This window comes from Panthera pardus, unplaced genomic scaffold, assembly GCF_024362965.1.
Source record: "Panthera pardus isolate Hobbes unplaced genomic scaffold, ASM2436296v1 HiC_scaffold_10, whole genome shotgun sequence".
NCBI lineage: Eukaryota > Metazoa > Chordata > Mammalia > Carnivora > Felidae > Panthera > Panthera pardus.
In genome coordinates this window covers 77,012,494-77,035,957 of record NW_026526655.1, presented here as the reverse complement: position 1 = coordinate 77,035,957, position 23,464 = coordinate 77,012,494, and the positions used below count along the sequence as shown (strand labels likewise).

Here is a 23,464-nt window from a genome sequence, read left to right as displayed (position 1 = left end):
TTACAATGACTATCAGGGGCTGGAAATGTGAGGAGCTGATTGTCTGCAAATGAGCACAATCAAACTTATTGATCAGGAAGTAGTCTATATTTTGATTTGGTGGTAATTATATGCTGTCAACATTTGTCCAAAATAATCTTAACAAGGATAAATTACATTACGTCTAAGTTACGTTAATATATATAACTTTAATGGAATAGAGTAAACATCAAATAAACCAACTCTTAGCCAGATTCTCAAAAATTCTTACAGTAAAGACTTCTATACCTCAGTATCTATTGTCATATACAAATTTGCCTTCAGGAAAAAATTTGTATAATTTGATAAGCCTTGCCAAAAAGCAATATAAAACATAATCTGAAGCAACAAAGTTATCATCAGAACCCGATTCAGATATGGTTCAGATGTTGAAAGTATCAGATGTGGAATTTAAAATAATTAAGATAATACATTATAGAATCTAATGGAAAAGGTAGGCAACATGCACCACCAGATTGATAATGTCAGTAGAGATATGAAAACTATGAGAAAAAATTCAAAAGAAATATTACATATTAAAAACATAGTAATAGAAATGAAGAATACATTCAGTGTACTCACAGCAGACTTAACCAAGGAAAGAAACAGCAAACTTGAACATAAGGTAGCAGAAATTACCCAAACTGAAATGCAAAGAGAAAAAAGATTGGAGAAGGGAAACAAAACAAAACAAAACACCCAAGACTATGAGACAAAGTAAAAAGCACAACATTTATATAATTGGAATAACAGAAGGAGAAGAGAAAATGAGTAGATGAAATATTTGAAGACATATGATTTATTCCCTCAAATCACAGATCCCAGAAGTTCAGAAAACACAAATAAGATAAATATCAAAAACACAGATGTAGGAATTTCATATTGAAATTGCAGAAAACTGAAGACAAATAATAATCTTGAAGGCAGCCAGAGTGGGGTAACCTTATCTACAGAGGAATGACCATAATTAGAGCCAGCTGCTCATCAGAAACCATGCAAACAAGGAGAGAGTGGAGTCAAATAGAATATTAAAAAAAAACCAAAAAACAAAAACAAAACAAACCACTCTCAATGTAGAATTCTATATTGAAAGAAATTGTCATTCAATAATGGAAGAGAAAGAAACATTTCCCAAACAGTAATTGAGGAAATTTATTGCTTGCAGACATGTATCCTAAGAAATTTGAAAGAAATTCTTTTAAAGGAGTGGGATAACATGTCAAAAACTTGGACCTACATAAAGAAAGCAAGTATATCAGAAAAGAAATGCATATCAGTATATTGATATATCTCTGCAAGAAAGATCTCTTGTTATAAGTAAGGACCATGGGAAATAGAAGGGACATTCACAGAAACTTCTGAGATCGAAACAATTAGAAATGGGACCATGATTAACTGACATACAGAGATACCTCGGACAACCTCTATGATATCAGCCTAGAGAAACAATTTCTGCCATGTTGACATAAGGTATATTTCTATAAAGTCCTCTCTAGAACAATACAGGGGATTGAAGAGAATTGTTTGTCTGTTAATGCCCCTACAGTGCCTCAGTATAAGTTCACCTCTGAACATTGGTCAGACAGTCAAGATGACAAAGATAGACACTATAGCATTAGTCTAAATACTTACAATGTATAAATCAAAATAAAACTATTAAAATATTTTTACCCTCAAAAAAAAGCTACAATGAGATGTCACTACCTACTAATTTTTAGGACCAAATCAGAACGGATAACAGTATCTAGTAATAGCAAGGATGTGGAGGAACTGGAGCTGGTAAGAATGTGATTTAGAGGAAGCTTTGCAATTTCTTATAAAGTTAAAAATATACATCATACAATCCAGCAATTTCATTTCTAGGTGTTTACTCAAGAGAAATGACTACTGATGTATTCAATAATACAGATGAATCTTAATATGCTAAGGGAAGAAGTCAGACACAAAGAGCTACATACTATATCATTTTATTTATACAAATGCTATAAAAACAAATCTACACTGTAGTGACAGAAGACATATGAGCAAGTCTGAGCAGTTGTGTGACTGGAAGCAAACATGGGGACTTTGAGAATAATGGATATTCTTTGCGTTTTGATTGGAATAGTGGCTAAAGGGTATATACATTTGTCAAAAATTGAACTGCACACATGCAATGAGTGTATTATATATTTAAATAATACATCACTGATGTTAGTTTTGAAAAATGTATCTTAGGGTGCCTGGGTGGCTCAGTCAGTTGAACATCCGACTGTGGCTCAGGTCATAATCTTACGGTCTGTGAGTTCGAGCCCCACATTGGGCTCTATGCTGACAGCTTGGGGCCTGGAGCCTACTTGGAATTCTGTGTCTTTCTCTCTCTCTGCCTCTCCTCCACTGTCTCCTCTGTCTCTCTCTGTCTCTGAAAAATGAATAAATGTTAAAAAAAATTGAAAAAAAAGAAAAATATATCTTAACACTGAGGGCCAAGAATTAACCTTAAAATTAGTAACATATCTGGATTTCCTTCTCTATTTCTCTCTCTCTTTTACTTGAAGATGGGCATAGCTAGAACCCCTTAATTATCTTAAGATATATTTAATCATCCAGAGGAGGGAAATCTCATTTATATGCAAAATAAGGAAGCTATATATCTAATAATTATATGGATGTGATAAAAAAGAAAAAAAAAAGACATATCCACCATTTGCAGGTTTCTAGGCAGGAGGAATATGCTTACAGGCTGGAACGATGGATCCAGAATAAGAACCAGGTATCTTTGTCATTATGTATTAAATTGATTTACTTAATCTGATGTAGTAAAATTTCCTCTTTTGTAGTTTGTTATAGGTCTGTGTCTAATGAACAATATGCAAATAAGGTCACTATCTAAGTACTTTATATTTCCTGCAGAAATAATTATATGATTATTAGAATCATTTTTTCCAGGACAAAATATTTGGAAATGTAGACTGCCTATGCTTTGTCACAGCCCAGAAAAGTCATGGCATTAAGGACTAGTAAAATATATACATTATTCTCTTAATACAATATATCCTCACTTGCAGGGAAAATTTAATTATTTTTAACAGATATGAATTCTGAATTAATATGAACAATGGTCAGTTCAGTATTAAAGAGGAAAATTTTAAATCAGTAACCATGAAATTAAGTTAAATTGGTTAAGAAACAGATTACTGTGCTCTGAGACTTATTCAGTAGAATTTGATGCCTTTAAATTGACTTTAAATATACAGCATAATTACAGCTAGATCAGAGATTGTGAACTGAGTTTTGGATTACTACTGAACAGGTAATTAAAGTAACCACATTAAAAGAAATGGTACATAAACTTTTCAGGAGAGATTTTGGACAAATACATGTACATATAGGTAAATAGCACAAAATCTGAGGTTATACTGCCTGTGTTTGATCAGGGCTTCACCTGTTAACTGGGCAAGCATGGAAGTTATTTAAGCTTTCTGTATTTTTGTGTTTCCTCTTCCATAAAATTGGGATGATGAGAAATAGTGCCCGCCCCATATATTTGTTATGCAGATTACATGAATTTACATATATAACACACTTAGAACAGTGCCTATTATTAGTGGTACTAATAAGAACAGATAACATAGAAGGAAATGGAAATTGTTGGTGGTTGAAGCAGAACTGAGGAATGTATATTAAAAGATGTAAGAAGCACTAGGGTAGGAATATTTTTCTCTATTGATATATGCCAAGTATCCCAAATAAAGCCTAGCATATAGAAGTCAATAAACACTTGTTGAATTGAAATTAACCTGAAGAGACAATTACATCATATCCAACACTTTTATAAGTTAAACATTCAATTACATCTGAACAATTATAACTAAACATGTAATATACATGAAAATAGAATTGGAAATTGTTGCATGAATACTGTCCCCAACTTGATAAACAAAATCTTCATGAATTAGATAATCTTCAGGTAGGAAAAAAGGCTACAAAATGCCCTTATAAGGAATTGGCATCTGACAGGACAAAGAGAAGATGGCAATAATTTACATTAGCCAAGGAGAAAATGAGAAGCAATGGAAGAACTCTAAGATGAAAATTTTTTTATTGATCTAGAATTTCTGAGTTGTATTCTTTGAGGAGTGTATCACATTGAACCTTGCACAATTAAATTTGACAAAGTTTGGTTCCATTTTTTCCACTTCCTTTTTTGCTAGTCCATGTGATTAACAGATGACAAATAGGAATGGAGTTTCCCTAAATAATTATAGTGAAAATTGAACTTTTAATTTTGCCTTGGACCTCCATGTATAGCTTGCTTTAAAAATCTTAGGAGCATCTTTTCATATGAGCAGAATGGCTTTACATAATGGTTTCAGATGCTTTGTTACAAGAGAGATAATGTACCTTCTTCCACATCTCAAGCTGAGGATCCCTGATTTCTTTTCACTGAATAAACAAATTATGTCAGTTAATAGGCAAGTTGCTACTATTGTGTGATTCTGTTTAGTTTAATGTGATACTTAATATGAAAAGGAACTTTACTGCATTACTCTACTTTGCTATTCTCCCAACAGTCTATTTTTCCTGAAACACATATGCTTACTCTTTAAATTATCAGAAACTTGTTAAGATCGTGGATGATTTGCAAGACTGACTTACACTAAACTCGACTTTATTTTGTAAATAGTTAATGTAAAGAGAGGTACTCTGGCTCTAAGCAATTCTCTATTCAGAACACTTTTTGTGCAATCAGGCAAAAAAACCTAAATTTCCAATTTTGAGATATTGTGAGTCTATTATTTTATAAGATATGCAGGAATGTGCGTTTGGATGAATGCAAGTCAATATGGACATGCATCTGTCCAGATTCAGTCTTTTCGTCAACTGGTCTCTTGTTGGAGAGCTCATGAAATAGGACAGTACATAAGAAAAAGGAGGCCAGAGTGAATAAATAGAGCTGGAAGGAAATAATATCTAAGGGGTAGTGAAATCTTTGTCTTTTTTTTTTTTTTATGTGCTACAATGGAAGATGAACTAAAATTTGATCAATAAGCAAGCTTAAAGGCCACTTCTAAAAGAACACTCACCTTATAGCTGCACTTAAAAAAAAAAAACTCATTCTGAAATTACTAGAGTCTTTTTACCTCTGTGTGCTATGAAATAAGAAAGGAAATAATTCAAATTAGTTCAGTGATGCAAGAGAGTAAATATAACTGTGAAAATATAACAACATAATGATAGATAGTAAATGAGTTGTCCCTTCCCAGTAGTATGAATAAAGAGCTATTAGCCATAAATTGCAATGGAATTACTTATTGGATGACAAAACCCCTAATATAAAGAGATTTTAAATCTGTTTCTTAAAATGACTTCAACTACTTATTCTTATAGAAAACTGGATCTATTACTGAACATTGGCAGGCAATTATGCCAGAGTAAACTGCTTTTTTCTTCAGATTAAAACAGGTTCATGGGAAAAATTCCTCAAAAATTTCATAGTTACCTTGAAAATTAAGTTCAAGTGTATAATCTCCATCAAAAAATGTTAATCGTGATAAGTTTTAAGTAGTACAGGATTTAAATTAACAATGCATATATGATGAAAAGTAAATACTTTTGTATGTATTTATGAAAAAGTGAAGATGAAATAATCAAATATGAAAGAAAAAAGTAGTATCAAAATGATATTTTAAATATTACCACAAAAATCTGTATATATCCATATATGTGTGTATGTGTGCATTTGTATGTTTATATAATTTTTTCCATAAATATAAGCATATATATATTACAATATGTATACTTATTATATATAGTCAGGTAGAATGTTAAAGATTTTAAGAGGAAACTATAAAGAAAGAAGAAGGAGGAGGTTATTGTTTATCCTCAGCCTGTTATTTTATATTGGTTCACTAATTTAATCTGTAGCTTGTGTAGGTGAATAAACATCTACAATACGCTTTTGACCTTGTAATGTAACCAAAATTTCCTTTAAAAAATACAAGGTTTATATAATAAAAGCCAGGGTATATTTGATAATATTTAATGTAGTTCTGATGAATTTTATGAAATATTATGTTCATGTAAACATAAAACATATTGGTTGATATTTTGATTTTTATGAAAAAATTTAAATTTTAGAATTATCATATTTCTTTGGCACAGGCAGCAAATACTTATGAAAATGAGTATTGACTTAGGTCTTGGGTATTTTGAATGGTTGAGTTCCTGGAATATTTGGATACTTTAAAAATGGTAAAAGTAGTATATGATGGATTTCTGAAACTTTAATGGCATATTTACATTATTCAGCCAGGACATTCTGTTTAACATTTTTGACTCTTACATAAAGCCATCCTTTATTATAGTACAATATTAATATCCTGGTTGCTTTTATTAGTAACTAACAGAAAATGTCCAGAGGCAGTAGAAAATTCAAAACTTAGTATAAGTTAATACTAAGCAATAAGATTTGTAATTGTGAATAAATACAAAGATCAGCAGCTGGTTTATACAGATGGCCAATAAAATGTTGGAATGCCGAAAACACAAACATAAGGGGTGGCAGTAGGAGGCAGGTAGTGATTAGATATGTGATGGCTGAGGTTAGCTTTTAGGTTGGGTAGAACACTGGACTTTTTTCGTCTTCCAGTAGAAATTTTCTCTATGAAAAAATAATTATCAAAATATTACACTTCATATGATGGTGCCCCTTGTAGCAAATTTTATTAATTATTTTGATGGCTTGAAATTATTGCTGGAGCTTCTGAAGACGATCTGATTTAAAAATCAAGTAACCATTTAGGTCCATTACTTGTCGGCTACATTGAAGACCTGACATAATTTCATTTTTATAAGTTTACTGATGAAATATGCAAGCTTTCTTTTAGGGTTACATCTGATCATTCAGAAATGTAAACCTTAAAAACCTTCATTAACTTCATGATGTTTTTAGTATCCATAGAAACTGGCAGTAATTTAACCTGACTTCAAAGAATACATTCTGTTAGTATTTAGAATAAAACAGCAAATTGTACTTTTATGATTCCACTCTATGTGCCACACCATTCTAAACTTCCTTTTCCAGTTTTTGTATTCTGCCCAACCCAACCCTTCCTATGACACCACATCAGAATATACACATGTATATAGTACCTTAACATACTTTATTCCATGAAATGTGACAAGGGTATTATCAGGAAAGGCAGAAAAGCAGGTCTATGACTTGAATCTAATTTATAGTTTTGTCCTAAAAAATCCTATACATTAACTTTCTCTTTTTCTTGATATTGTACCATTAAGTATAGTCAAGTAAGAAGGTCAACCCCATGCTTGGCATCAGGTGGTGAATACCAAAAATGAAATAGTATCTACATAACAGCCAACCAACCAACCATGTCAACAAACAGCAATTTTTGAGTAAAATGTCTTGAGACAAGAAGAAATGCATGTTATGATCAATTTATTGACAGCGTTTTCAAAATGTACCAAATGCACCCCAAGGATGCCTAAGATACTTCCTTTGGGTGGGAAAAGAAAATATTAGAATTGTTCTTTATTTTTTACCCTACTTTAAATTTTCTATTTTTGGTTTGTTTTAATATCTATATTAATCATCAATAAATAAACATAATATATTACAGATACATGCTCATATACTTTTAATTGGTTGAAGAATATAGCCCCCCAAAATGTTGAAGACCTTTAGGAAGTCATATTAGAGAGTTAAATTGAAAAGTAAAATTGAATCCAGAGAAAGTGATGGGTTAAGTGCTTGTTAGGGTGCTTTAACTGTAAACTTTATTATGTAAGTGGGAAATCCACTACAGCTCTCCCATAACGTTCCAAAAATTTTTAGCAGTGGGAAACAGATGGCACACTTGAAGCAAGTAGCCATGGAAAGTATAATACAAGAACCATTTATGAAGGAGTCAACAGAGTTTAGATAAAGCAACAAGGAATGGTTGTTTGTATACTGGGCTAGAAATCAGAGGTTATGTCATCTCATCACTATTCCTAGACCTTAAATGGAAAGGGAGAAAGGAATTATAGGAATTCATAAAAAAAATACCTCTTTGCAGAGGGCAACTTTACAGAGACTGTGGCCTTTGGTTAGGAGACAGAGCTGATGGCTACTATCCAAGGAAGAACCAAGGGAATAAATACCTTGACTCTATTTTTGTGCTACTCTCCAAACTCTTACCGGTTCCTCCCACTGGCCAGATGTAGTCCATACAGGTCAGCCTCCTCAGGTCTAGTTTGAGAAAGAGAGTGGAGTGTGGATCTGCAGGAACAAATTGAAAATTTCCTGCATTCCACTTGTCTTTATTTTCAGCATCTTCTCTTTTCCAGATGAAAAATATGTGTCTCTAATGCAAGAGATACATAAATCCCATCACCAACATATGCTCATGATTTGATGGCAGATTAGTCATATTCCCAAACAAATTCTAAAATGTTAGCAAACCTCAGTGCTCTTTACAGAAGATAATCTACAAAAAAAGTAGGGAAAGAAATTCTTTTTTTTTAATGTTTATTTATTTTGAGAGAGAGAGAACAGGGAGGGGCAGAGAGAAAGAAGTGGAGAGAGAAGACCAAAGAGGCTCCATGCTTTCAACATAAAACCCAACATGGGGCTCTATCTAATGAACGATGAGATCATGACCTAAGGCGCAATCAAGAGTTGGACGCTTAACAAACTGAGCCACCCAGTTGCCCCAAGAAATTTTTAATTGACATAAAATATAACTTCCATAGTCTCATGATTTACATAGCTACTCATGAGAACTTCAATGACAATTATAAATTCTTTTTTTTAATTTATTTAATGTTTATTTATTTTTAGAGAGATAGAAAGCCCAAACAAGGGAGGGACAGAGAGGGAAAGAGAGAATCCCAAGCTGGCTCCATGTTGCCAAGGCAGAGCCCAATGTGGGGTTTGAACTCACAAATCTTGAAATCATGAGTTGGACACTTAACACTGAGCCACATTAGTGCCCCAACAATTATATATTCTTTTAGCTACACTCATTCAAGTTGAATTCTAAGCTCTGTCAGTGACTAGTCTGTAGTATTCTTTACCTGGTGATATGATCCTGTGGTATGAGCCTTTGATTAGTTCTGCCTTGATTGGGTTGCTTCATTATTCTGTTACCCAGCCTATTACAGAAGTGAGGCAATCTACAGAAACTTCTAGGTTCCAGAAATAGTTTTTCTTGCCTCAATTGTGTGGTAGCGATCTGATTTCCTATTGTTAAATGACATCAGTCACCTCAACCATTATTGTAGTCCCATTCTCTGCCTATAAATTTAACAGCTTGAGGATCTTATGATGGCCAGGGGGCATACTCAACTTCCAGTTTAACAGAAATTGTGTTGTCTAGTGGAAGCATTTCTTCCATGGAAACTAGTGCACTTCTTTCTACCTATAAAGCCTGAAGTTACAGAGATAGAAAGTAAATATCCTTTCAAGTAGTTATTTGCTGAAAGAGGCCACTCTAACTTTCTTTCTTAGTTCCTTAGTGCATTCTGTCTGTAGGAGAGATGACATCATACATTTGATACTGGTGTAAGGTCTATAACATCCAGTCAGACATCATCCCAAATCCACAAGATTTTGTCTCTCAAAAGATGCTATAGCAGTCTTTAGCAGATTATTCCATTCTATCAGGTCAGCTGCTTCTAGTTGGTGAGACCAATGGGTTTTGGGTGAGCCCATGGACATATTTCTTTTGTTACAAATTACTTCCCCTTGTCTGAGGTGAGATTACGTCAAAATCCAGTGAAAATAAGGGTTTTAAATGCCTACAAGTTGTGGTGCTGACAGAACTGTGACCAGAGAAGACATTCCAGATATGTCTGTTCCTACAAAAAACAAAAACAAACAAACAAAAAAAACATTTTTCCTCATAGTGATGTAAGGGGTCTGGTAGAATCAATCTCATATCAGTTAGTCAGGAATGTGCCACATAAATGGCTTTGCCTTGTCTTCTGCTATTGGTTAGCTGGGTGGCCATACCGTATGAACTGTAGTGAGAAGTTCATGGTGTCAAACCTCAGCATAGTATTCCCTTGTGTTATTGTTATCCTGGCCTATTAAGTATCTTTTCAATTGAATAAATACTTGGATTAAGTGAAAACAGGCACTGACAGCTACAGGACAGATAATTTTGTATGTCTGATTATTGAGAGGCTCCTCTGTATTGAAAGCCTTGGCTGGAAGATTACATGGTACAGAAATATCAATATTCTGTTCTCTTTTTATGGGGACCACTCATATACTTTACCAGAACTTCTTGTCATCAACTTTCCAATCAGGTTCCTTTAAATCTCTTAACCAGCAGCCCAACCTGTCAGCTACTGCTCACAGGTTAGTGTAGATCCCTACTTCAAGCTATCTCTCCCTTCATGCTGGGTAGGAGGTGGGTGGGTAAAGTAGGTATATTTTTGTAAATTTGATGAATCATATGTGTGATGGTATATCAACTGCCAAGAGTTTATCACTGTGTATCTTATCACTGTGTATCTTAATTTATCCTGAATGTTGAGCTATGTCAGGGGCTTCTTAAAATGACCATTGTTAGGTCACCTGGGTGGCTCAGTCAGTGGAACATCTGACTCTTGATTTTGGCTCAGGTCATGATCCCAGGTTGTGGGAGCATGCACAGAATGGAGCCTGCTTAGGATTCTCTCTCTCTCCCCTTCTGGCCCTCACCCCATTCTCACTCTCTCTCAATTAAAAGAAAATAATAATAATAATAATAATAATAATAATAATAATAAATAAATTACAATGATCATTGTTCCACTTAAAATGTGCCTTTACAAAGTCTACCCAAAGCAGCCGACAGCCCAAATTGATACTTTTGTTTCCAAAGAATTTTTTTTGTTGTTGCTGTTACTGTAGGCAGAGGTTGGAAGATAGGATTTCCTACTTAAAGCTGAAACTAAGGCTATTACTAGAGCCATTGCAAGATGAGAGCCTTTTAAATACTTTTAATGAGGAAGCTCATTCTTAATGTAGAAGGAAATAATTTCATATTTCAGCATTATTTTATTACCTTAGTGAACACTGAACACTAAACGCTGGGCCAGTTGTTTCCAGGAAACATTTATGACTAACATGTGCCAAACAACTTCTTACTGTATGTAAGAGTAGAATTGGCTTAATAGATGCGTACAATGTTTTGTAAGGATGACTGTGAAAAAAAAAAAAAAAAGTAAAACATTTGATGCTAATATAGGAGTTTACTTCTTCCTAAAAAGAAACCAAGAACATTGCTACTTGTCCTTGCTCAACTACTAAATGCTTTCCTTATCTATAAATCATAGTAAACTTCCTGTGAAGAACTTTCTTGCTAGAAAAAAACATAATTCCTTATGGGCGATGTTCTACCTGTATGTCATCTTATCTACATTGAGAAACTTTCCTTCCTTCAGGAACTCTGCCCAACACGGATCCCTCTGTTTTCATGCCCCCAATATCTACTGACTTTCCTTTGTACCTGTCATGTCATAGCAAGTTATGTCTGTCTTCACTGAAGACAGATTTGTGATTCATATGTGACTGAAATCACCTTATGAGGTGATGAACTGATTTAGAAAATACAGATAATGCTAAAGAAATAATGTAAAAGCTCCTGGGATGAACCACTGCTAATTTTCACTGGTGACATGTGCATATATATCATATGACTTAACTTTTTTATAGAAATGAGTTATTATGTAGCATTGCTTCATGATCCTCTTTTCTCATTTTTAAAGTTTATTTGTTTTGAGACAGAGCACAAGCAGGAAAGAGAGGGAAAGGGAGAGAGAGAGAGAGAGAGAGAAGAGAGAGAGAGAGAGAGAGAGAGAGAGAGAGAGAGAGAGAGAGAGACAGAATATCAAGCAGGCTCTGTACTGTGAGCACAGAGCCAGATGTGGGGTCAAACTGACAAACTGGTGAGATCATGATTTGAGCTGAAATCAAGAGTAGGACACTTAACCGAATGAGCCACCCAGGCTCCCCTCCTCATTTCTCATTTAATATGAACAGTATGAACATCTTCTCAAATAATATGAACATCTTTCATACCACTGAATATTTTTGCACAAAATTTTTTTCATTACTGCATAGTTTTATTTGTATATAACACAGTTTATAGTATTTATGGTGTATGTGTATACATATATACCTGTACATATATACAGAGAGAGAGAGAGAATATAGATTTGTTTTCACCTGCATGTACAAACACATAATATTAATTTAATCATCTATGTAGGTAAAACTTTGGAAATATATAGCCTTCCTTAGGATATATATATTTTTAAAAGACTTCTTGAGGCATAATTTATAAGCTCTGCTTCATTTTCTTGTATAGAACATTATAGGAAGGTATGCTATGGGCGTCCACTGTAGTACTTATGTGCATTGGCATATAGCATTAATTCAAATAAAACCGTGAAGTTATTTAAATATTCTATAGGAGAGGAAATTGTGGATGAGAGAGGCAGAGTAACGGTCCATGATTTTTTTTTAAGTTTATTTATTTTACTTTGAAAGAGAGAGAGGGAGCACACACACCTGTGAGGAGGGGAGGGGTAGAAGAGAGGGAGAGAGAATCCCAAGCAGGCTGCTTGCTGCAGCACAGAGCCCAATACAGAGCTCCACATGGGGTTCAATCACATGAATCATAAGATCATGACCTGAGCCTAAATCAAGAGCTGGTCGCTTAACTGACTGAACTACTCAGGCACCTCTGGTCCCTGATTTTAAGGCTCAGAGCTGCTGATATTTAAACAACCATACTTTGTATTGAGTTACTATTGAGAATCATTTGTAATAGTTATACAAACTATTATTAAAAGTTACCATTGGGGATTGAAAATAAATTAATCAAACGTTCACTTTATTTAAATGGTGGTTTCTTTATCTGCTTAGGATCTCACTGGTGATATAATTAAAACCCCTTAAAGACATAGGCTTCATACATTTTAATTGTGTGCAACTATCAGAAATTTTTGAGCTTGTACTAATGAATAGAAATTTATTTATATTGTATAAATTATACAACCCAAGTACTAAACACTAGTGAAGACTAAATTTTAATATAAAAAATGAACTAGAAGTTTTACATTTTTCAGATACCATAATGGAAACTTTTGTGCATCTCTGAGATGGGGAAAACCTGTATTTTAATTACTTTGTTCATCAGTTTTTCCACAGAACTAAATTGTCTCAAAATTTTCTTCTACCTTTTTCAAATTACTCACTGATTGAATGAAAGGTACCAGGCATTGAGTTGAAACAGAATGCATTGATGAGTCCTCATAGAATAAAAGGGAAAGAACAAAATGCATTAATAAAAATAACACTATCAAATAGGTCCAGAATCCCAACATTTTTACAAAATAGAGTTGATTTTTTAAATATAAATTATGCAACATATATACCTGATGAGTCAGTGGTGGTCCTCCAAGTGGTGATTCACATACCCATGTTACTGCCTTCCTGTGATGGCCCTGCTGTTTCTACAATTCTGGCTTCCAGAATTGCTATAGCGAGAGAGAAAACATGGAGAATCACACATGGGAAGTTTTTATACACTACACTTGGATTTAACTCATATCATTTCAATCCTCAGTTACAATGCCACATTTAACTGCAGGAGAGACTGGGGAATGTGTGTCCAGGCAGGAGAGAAAATGGGCTCAATAGTTAGACTCTCTGCCATAACATATAAACAAGTAGTGGTAATGTAGTTTTATAAAAGGATAATGGGATAAAGTAAAAGTGCTATACAATCATAGAGGAGAGAACAATTATCTTTCCTTAACGTTTGAACTGATGAACAGGGACTATTTTGGTCATCAGATACAGAAGGAAGTTCCTGGCCAAAGGTATATATGGAAAGTCGGAGACGATAAAAAGAATAATTCCTATATAGCATGGTTAATATGTAATTTCTTCATTAAATTCCTGCCACCTTTTCAAAATAAGTTTTCAGACAGATCTATAAGGATGTATGCCTAGGGAAAAAATATTAATTGAGTCATGGTTTATAATAGAAATTATAGAAGCAACATAAATGTTCAATGAAAAAGTATCTGTTAAATAAATCATTGTATAGCCAAGCTATGGCATATTTTGAAGCCAATAGAAAATGTATGGGTTCACATGCTTATTTAGAAAGATTCCCACAATTGCGGTTCACATGATAAAAATAATCATAAATAATAAAGATAATGACAAATGAATGATAAATTTTAGTGTGCATGAATGATTCTATTTTAAATATAGAAGTATGTTTCTGCATAGATTAAAGTGAATCATCCAAGCAGTGGTTTCATTGCTTTTACATAGTGCCCACCTACCTCCCTCTGTCTGTCTCTAACTCTAGTCTTTGTCTATATCTATCATCTTTCTTCTTTCTTTTGTTATCTTTTATTGTTTTTTTTTTTTTTAATTTAAAAATAAGTGAACATTTGGAATCAGTGTTCCCTTGGTTCTTTAGATGATCTCTCATTTAGCTAGCTGGTGAAAATACTACCTTATTAATATCTAACAGAGGCACCCTCCTAGAACACAGTAGTTCCGTCTGTTGGACTTGATCCCGTTAGAGCTAGCTTTTTACAACTTTCTTGGTTCATAAACATCTAGTTACTGAAATGTAATGGACACAAATCAGAACACCACATATGGCTAATATAAGAAACAAAAATAAAATGTTACTGTGAGATGTGTCAGATTTATAAAAGTTGTATGTAATTCTTTTTCAAAGAGATAGTAAGTAAATTGCCATTAATTTATACATTAATTAGAATGAATTTGGTTGTTTAATATATATTAAGCTGTATGTTATAATATCAATATATAATATTCATATTTGAAGAATATGAATTTATTATTTCTAATGGAAATGAGCCTAAGTAAGTAGATATAAGTTCCTTGTTCCTAAATAAGAATTACCCTTGACAAATGCAAGGTCTTTAGAGTGGCACAAGAGCATGGCCCAGGGAACCCTGAGTGGAGGGCAAAATGGTTTGTGGTCCCAGTGCTGGTTTGATATTCTGCTCTCTGACTCCACCCAAACACATTTATGATTGACAAGACAAAAAGCATTGTCTTAGAGGAAATGCTTTATTGGCAATGGAGTATAAATATTCTAAGATGGGAGAGACTAAAAAGCAGGGTTTTAAATTGAGTACAGTTGACAAATTGGTAGTGATAACAGTGAGAGAAAAACTACACTGTTCCCCAAAAGAAAGCTTTTAAAGGCAAAAATACAAAAATTAACAAATTGAGTAAATTTGAGTATAGAAATACAATTTGAAATAATTTTCTGGAGAGTGTGGAACATGGAATAACATTATATTTTGGTTCAATATTATGCTTTTACCAATATACATCATATATTACTGTGTTCTTTAACAGAATAAAGTAATTAGTCTAAAATCAACTTAAATATTTTCTTACTTGGGAATTTTTTTTTTTTTTTTAGAAAAAAAGTAGATTGTCTTATCTCTCTTTTTTCAAATAAACAATGCTCATTGTTAATGGGACATTTCTACAATTGAAAAAAAAATATCCATAATACAATTTACCTAACCAACAATGAGATTAATATATAGTGTTCCTTTTGGTAAATTTATCAGTTGGTTTGTTTATATTTATATTTTTAAATTTTGGTTATCCTCTTTATCAATACAAATTCTAAGATTAAAGTGAATCACCTTGAAATCTTTGCAGTATGTACTATGTTAAAAAATAAGATGCATATATATATACACACACACATATATACACACATATATGTAATGATTCTACTTTTATATTTCTGCAAGCTTTACAATGTCATTTTGAATGATGTTAATTATTACCTTTTAATGTCTTCACCATATAATTAGGAATAAAATAACTTATAGCACAACATATTATTTTTCTAGTCCAAACCAGCTTTGGAATTGGGTTATTTCCATTCATGTTCAGACTAACAATCATGAAATCATAATTTAGATTTTGTTGCCTTTTGTATTACGTTTGCCTGTTAGAGCAGTAAAGTCAAATAAATACTTCAATGATTTTTTTTTTAAGGTTGGCTGTGGGGAACATGATATTGTCAGGTTGTAGGTGGCTTTTTTTTTAAGCTATGTACAAGAGAAAGATTAACAGGTTAGAAAAGAAAAATAGGAGTTGCTTTTTAAAGCAGACCAGCAGACCAGCCTCATACTCAATCGCATAATCTTTCCCATTTCCTATTTACAGTATTTGAAGAAAAAATTGTTTTTCTTTTTCCTAGCAAGATGCATTCTTCCAAGTAAGACCCAGAAAAACAAAAAGGCTAGTTCGACATTGTAATTACTTAACATTATTTTTGTTTAAATGAGGTGAAACACACCAGTAGGTCTGCTCGTGGAAAAGAAAAAAAAAACATTTTATAAAATGTCAACTATGCATTCATTAGAGGCTATTATAGAAAAATGTTTAACTTTAGGGAGGAGACATTTAACCCGATACACATTAAGTTGTTTCTATTCTCCGCTAAGAAAATGAGGATAATTAAGGAAAATGATTATATGTGCTTGCTAACTGGTTTTAGGTATAAGGATACTCTTTATGACAATTTTGTTTTTATTGATGATAATTCCATAAGATGATCACACTTACTCTAACTACCATTGACAAAACTGTCATCCTCAGAGTGCTAAGCCAAGCAAATGGCTGCACCTTTGAATAAACTGCAAAACCCAAATACTTTGTGTGTCTTAACTTGATCTTCATGCTCTAAGATGTAGCTGAGTGCCATGTCTTTTCCACGTAGAATACATGTTAACCCTGCTAGCTTCCTACACGTGGAGCATTATGTTGACCCTGGTACATTTTTCTGCAATGGAATAAACCTTTGTTGGAGTACATAGAGGACATTTAAAAGAACTGTAAATTGCTTTCTTAATTTCTAGAAATTCTTAACCTCAAATTTTTAAATCACTTTTTTATTTTCTGAAGAATTTTCAAAATTTTATTTAATGAAATTATTTTGAACAGCGATTCTTTTAATGTTATTTTTCTCAGTTTTTCCCTTGAGCTCTCTGCTCTGTTTTTATTTTTTTATATATTTTTAATTTTTTTTAATGTTTATTTATTTTGGAGAGAGAGACAGAGCATGAGTAGGCGAGGGGCAGAGAGAGAGGAAAACACAGAATCCAAAGCAGGCTCCAAGCTCTGAGCTGTCAACACAGAGCCTGATGTGGGGCTCGAACTCATGAGCCATGAGATCATGACCTGAGTCAAAGTTGGATGCTAAACCGCCTGAGCCACCCAGGCGCCCCAGAACTTTATTTCTTAAATTGAATAAAATGTGCTTCCTCATAAAATTCCTGCCATCATTTCTATTTTTGCTTCATTAAGTGAATGAGGCTTTTTATAAACTTTCTTTAAATGACAGCTTTTTAAATAGTTTGAGGTTGAAGCATAGATCTTTTTCATTTAAAATTTTCCCAGTTGTTACTATTTTTCCGTATATAAGAGGATTTCCAGGCTTATCACCTTCTTGGTACCCCTATCTGAAGGTCCTTGGAGATACCTAGTGTCTTTTATAGGCTGACTCATGACATTCCGAAGTCAGGATAACCTTTCAAAGAGAATATTAAACTAGGTGGCCCAACTGTATGTTAGTACTAATAATATCCAGCTTGATGTTCTATATCTATGAATGTCAAGTCAAATGTTTCTTTATGTTCTGGATTTCAAACCTATTCTGTTTTTTGGAATTATATTTTTATGAAAGGCTATAATTTACAAATTATTTTTATAGGCTTTATATCCTTTATAGTTTTTATAATTTTTAAGATAGTCTGGGTCCAAATATTTGCTCTTTTAAGTAATGTGGGAACTAATTTCAGTAAGATTAAGGTGTTAGAAACTATAATATGGCAACATATTGGAAGAGTCAAGATCAGCCTTCCTTTCATTTTAACTTAATTTAACATCATTTATGAAGAGTAAATTGAGGTTATATTAGGATTGACTGGAACTTTTTTCTATTACATATTTATATACATACATATGTGTGCAAACAGACACACAAACATGTATCCGCGTGCGCGCAGCGCGCGCGCACACACACACACACACACACACACACACATTGAAGCATGCATTTTGGAGCAAGAAGGGACATTAGTGTAGTGATATCTTGCGAAATATGACCAGAACATTAGCCTGTATGTGTGATCCTGAGTTCTCTTAATAATCTTTTTAATATTGATTTATTTTTGAGAGACATAAAGAGACAGAGTGTACATGGGGGAGGGACAGAGAGAGGGAGACACAGAACACAAAGCAGGCTCCAGTCTCCGAGCTGTCAGCACAGAGCCCAACATGGGGGCTCGAACTCACAAACCGTGAGATCATGACCTGAGCCGAATTCGGACAATTAACCTGCTGAGCTCCCAGGTGTCCCCTGAGTTCTCTTCATAAACAGTCAAGCCCAGAATCTTGTGAAGTTCCAGTTATGGAGCACATTGTGTCTTAATCTAACTTGGCATTTGAAATTATATGTCACCACTGTGAAAGTTCTCTTATTTTTTGAAAATGCTTTGACAGAGAAATCAAATTGCATTTGGGATGAAGGATTATCAATGTTGCTTGCTTTTATAAAGATGTAGTGGCAGTAGATATGTCAGATATTAGACCATTGAAATGGATGTGAACATAAATTTGTCTTGGTATATTTTCAAAAGTTCTCTTTTATTTTGTTCAGTTTGGTCTGCCTAGTGTCCAAGTTCATCCCTTCTCTAATAATTTTATATTAAAAACCATAACAGAGAAGTTTTAAATTTTGGTGGTTTGTATTGCTTAACTATCAAGTCTTAATGATTAGTCAGATCTTATAATATGTCTAGATTTAAAAGACAGCGTGCAGCACTGAGATAATGAATTAAAATATGTTGTTTCATTAGTATAGTATATGGTTGTAAGTAAGCAATAAAGACTTGATGATTGTATTATTAAGCCAGTGTGTAAATAATAGACATCAGACTCTAATTAACACATGAGTTTATTTATTCAGTTCATTATCTGTGTGTTTGTATGTGTGTGTGTACCTGTGTGTGTCTTACAGCTGTTATTTCGAGAAACCAAGAAGGGCCGGGAGAAATGGGAAAGGCTGTGCTGATTCCTAAAGATGACCAGGAGAAAATGAAAGAACTATTTAAAATCAATCAGTTTAACCTTATGGCCAGTGATTTGATTGCCCTTAACAGAAGTCTACCGGATGTAAGATTAGAAGGGTGAGTTTACATGTGTTATATAATCATATTTTTAGTAACCTCCATATCTCACAGTAGCTTAGAACTTCTAGAGCTCTGTTTTTGAATACCTGTGCTGTAGCGGGGATGAATTGTGCATGCATATGATGGGAAATATAAACCAGTTTCTTCTCCGGCAGAGCAGAATATTTTACTTGCAAAGATATCGTGGGAGACACAACTCTAACAGGTTTCTCTTCGTGAGATGCTTTTTTTTTTCTTTATCTTGCCAAATACTGAGTAAACAGGATTTTTGATAGGTTATGTGGTTGCCTGTATAGAAAGGTCTTATACTTTGTATTTGAAAATTATAGGCTTTGCTGTTCCAGTGTAAAAATGGCCAATTGCCAGTATGATTTTTTGACCTTTTAACATTATTTATTATGGATTCCAGCGAATTATGGTACTATTTTATAATTAGAACGCTCAGTTATCAGCCATGGAAGAAATAGTCACTTGGAAATAATAATACTGCATGCAAAATGATGTTGAAAAATTCAACTTGTTTGTGATTAACTCTAAGTCATGCTCTAGATAGTTGAATGAATTTTAAATGGATATAATAAAAATTAGAATATTTAGTGGCAGTATTATCATCCTAATAATATAGTCCTTAGAAAAGATAGGTCCTGAGGCTTTAGAAAATCTCCAAGTTTACAAATATGTTGCAGAATACATTTCTATTTAAACAGAAGTTGTTCTTTTAGACATCTAATGACTTTCTCCATATAGAATAAAATAACAGTTAATGCAAATAAAGTTTACCACCTATAATAGGTTGTATTACATTAGTAATATAGTGATATTATCATATTTATCATATCTCTTTTTTTTTTCCTTTCTAAATTACTTCAAAAAATACCAAAGTAACCAAATCTTGTTGAGATGGTCGGGCTGGATTGTCAGAAGTTTCATTTGATAGCTAAGTACTGGTTTTGTACATCCTTGTATGCTTTTGTCTCTCTCAAAAAAAAACCTCATAAATAAGTACATATTTTGCACATTTTTGGTCTCTAACAAATGACTAAAACGTGAAAATTACATTTGTGCATTTCAAAGATCTATAGCATTTTATAGGTAGTTATGTCTATATTTTCATATTTGTACATAGACACATTTGTATTTTTAAAGACCTACAATAAGTTTATTCTTCTAAACAATTTTGAAACATTTTAGATGCTAAGCTTATGCCATAATAATTGTGCATTCCTCACTTTCTTTTATATACTATGTTGTAATAAAATGGATAAAGGTGATACCTTTTCAGGAAAACCACTTAAACACTATTTCAAATTTTTATGAAATCTTTATTTTCAACTATCAGAACATAAATTTTATATCAGATCTGGGATACTTAAGGTAACAACTGCCTTAGTACAGAGCCATCAGCTTAAAAAAAGGAGAAGGAAAATGTTCATTGAGCATCATTTAAAATATTTGTGGCCAATGGCATTTCTTCTTTTATGAATCACTTAGTAAATTAAGTGCTTGAGTAATTATACCTTAAAATATAGAACAATTCAACTTTTTAAAATGGAAAATTCAAATGGATTACTGTAAATATTACACAAAATGCAATATTTACTGTGGTTGTTTTTATTTATTTATTTTGTGTGTGTGTGGGGGTTAGATACATATTTATTACAAGAATTTCTAAACACCATGAGCCTCTTTTTTTAAGTTGAGATATAATTGATGCATAAGATTGTATTTGTTTCAGGTGTACAACATAGTGATTTTATATTTGTATATATTGTGTAATGATCACCATAATAAGTCGAGTTAACATCTATCACCACACAAACTTTTTTCTTGTGATGAGAAACTTTTCAGATTTACTCTCTCAGCACCTATCAAATATGCAACATTGTATTATTGACTATAGTCATCATGCTGTACATTATTTATTTATTTTATATGACTTATTTATTTTATAACTGGAAGTATGTACCTCTTGACCTAATTCACCCATTTCTCCCAGCCCCCAAACTTCCTCCCCTCTTGGAGCCACCAATCTGTTCTCTGTATCAGTTTATTTTTTTTTTTTGTTTTTAAGATTCTATCTGTAGGTGAAATCATACAGTATATTTCTTTTTCTATTTGACTTATTTTACTTGGCATAATACCCTTAAGGTCCATCCATGTTGTTGCAAATGGCCAAATTTAATTCTTTTTAATGACTGAGTATTCCATTGTATATATATACCACTTCTTTATTCATTTATCCATTGATGGAAACTTGGGATATTTCCATACCTTGGCTATTGCAAATAATCCTTCAGTGAACATAAGGAGGGTGCATATGTGACTTCAAATTTGTGTTTCTGTCTTCTTTGGGTAAATAGAAAAGAAATTGCTGGATCATATGCTATTCCTATTTTAATATTTTAAGGAAACTTCATACTGTCTTCGATAATGGCTCCACCAATATATATTCCCACCAATAGTGCACAAGACTCTTTTTTTTCTACATTTTGTCAACACTTATTGTCCTGTCTTTTTGATATTAGCCATTCTGACAGGTGTGAGGTGATATCTCATTGAGGTTTGGTTTCCATTGATTAGTTATATTAGACATATTTCAGGTACCTGTTGGCCATCTGTATGTCACCTTTGGAAAAATGTATGTACATATCCTCTGTTCATTTTTAAATTGGATTATTTGTTTTGTTGTTGTTTTTTATGAATTTGTTATATTTTGGATATTAAGCCCTGATCATATATGTGATTTTCAAATATTTTCTTACATTCAGTAGGTGGCCTTTTCATTTTGTTTGTGGATTTCTTTGCAGTACAGAAAAATTTCAGTTTGATACAGTCCCAACTTGTTTATTTTTACCTTTCTTGTTTTTGACTTAGGAATCACAACCACAAAATCATCACCAAGATCGATGTCAAGTAGCTGACTGCCTCTATTTTCTTCTAAGAGTTTTATGGTTTCAGGCTTTAACATTCAAGTCTTTTAATCCACTTTGAGTTAATTTGTGGGTATGGTGTAAGATAGTAGTCTAATTTCATTCTGTTGCTTGTGTCTGCCCAATTTTTCTAACACCATTTGTCTTTTCTTCAATGTATTTTCTTGCCTCCTTTGTTGTAAATTAATTGGCCACTATATGCATGGGTTTATTTGGGGGCTCTCTATTCTGTTCTATTGACCTCTGGGTCTGTTTTTATGCCAGTACCATACTGTTTGATTACTAAAACTTCATAATATACTGTGAAATCAGGGAGCATGATGCCTCCAGCTTATTTCTTCTTTCCAAATATTGCTTTGGCTATTTGGGATCTTTTGTGGTTCCATACAAATTTTAGGATTGTGTGTTCTGTTTCTGTGAAAAAAGCTATTGTAATTTTGAATAGGGATTGCATTAAATCTGTAGATTACTTTGGGTAATATATGCATCTTCCTTCACCTATTCCTCCTCCTCCTCCTCCTCTTCCCCCGTCCCTCTCTCCCCCCGTCCCCACTCCTCCCCCTTCTTCCTTTCTCCTCTTCTTTTCCTTCTCCTTCTTCTTTTCTAATTGCTCAGGTTAGGACTTGCAGTGCTGTGTGGATTAAAAGTGGTGAAAGTGGAAATTTTTGTCATTTTCTTGACATAGAGGAACAGCTTTTCACCATTGAGTATATTAGCTATGGGCTTGTCATATATTGCCTTTAATATGTTGAGGTATGTTCCTTCTATACCCACTTTATTGAGAATTTTTATTTTAAATGGATATTTAATTTTGTCAAATGTTTTTTTTTCTGTATCTATTGAGATGATCCTATGATTTTTATCCCTTGTCTTGTTAATGTGGTATGTCATATTGATTAATTTGCAGATGTTGAAGCATCCTTGTGTCCCAGGAATAAATCCCACTTAGTCATTATGCATAATCTTTTTAATATTGAATTGGGTTTGCTAATAATTGTTGAGGATTTTTGCATTTATGCACATCAGGGATGTTAGCCTATAATTTTCTTTTTTGTGGTGTTCTTGTCTGGCTTTTGTATTAGGGTAATGCTGGCCTTGTAAAATAAATTTGTAGGTATTCATTCCTCTTCAATTTTTTTGGAAGAGTGTGAGAAGGATATGTATTAAAATTTTGAATGTTTGGTAGAAAACACTGGTGAAGCCATCGGATCCTGGACTTTCATTTGTTGGGGGGTCTGATTATTAATTCAATCTCCTTA

The 23,464-nt window shown here is 33.1% G+C and overlaps 1 protein-coding gene across 4 annotated transcripts in view; it reads left to right on the top strand.

Annotated features, from left to right (window-relative positions):
• GALNT13 (polypeptide N-acetylgalactosaminyltransferase 13) overlaps positions 1–23,464 on the top strand; it is a 540,913-nt gene that overhangs the window by 204,254 nt on the left and 313,195 nt on the right. For all 4 annotated transcript variants that reach the window (XM_019456666.2, XM_019456651.2, XM_019456658.2 and 1 more), the window contains exon 4: positions 19,104–19,272. In XM_019456666.2, coding sequence (XP_019312211.1) covers positions 19,104–19,272 — 169 coding nt within the window. The remainder of the gene's footprint in view (positions 1–19,103; positions 19,273–23,464) is intronic.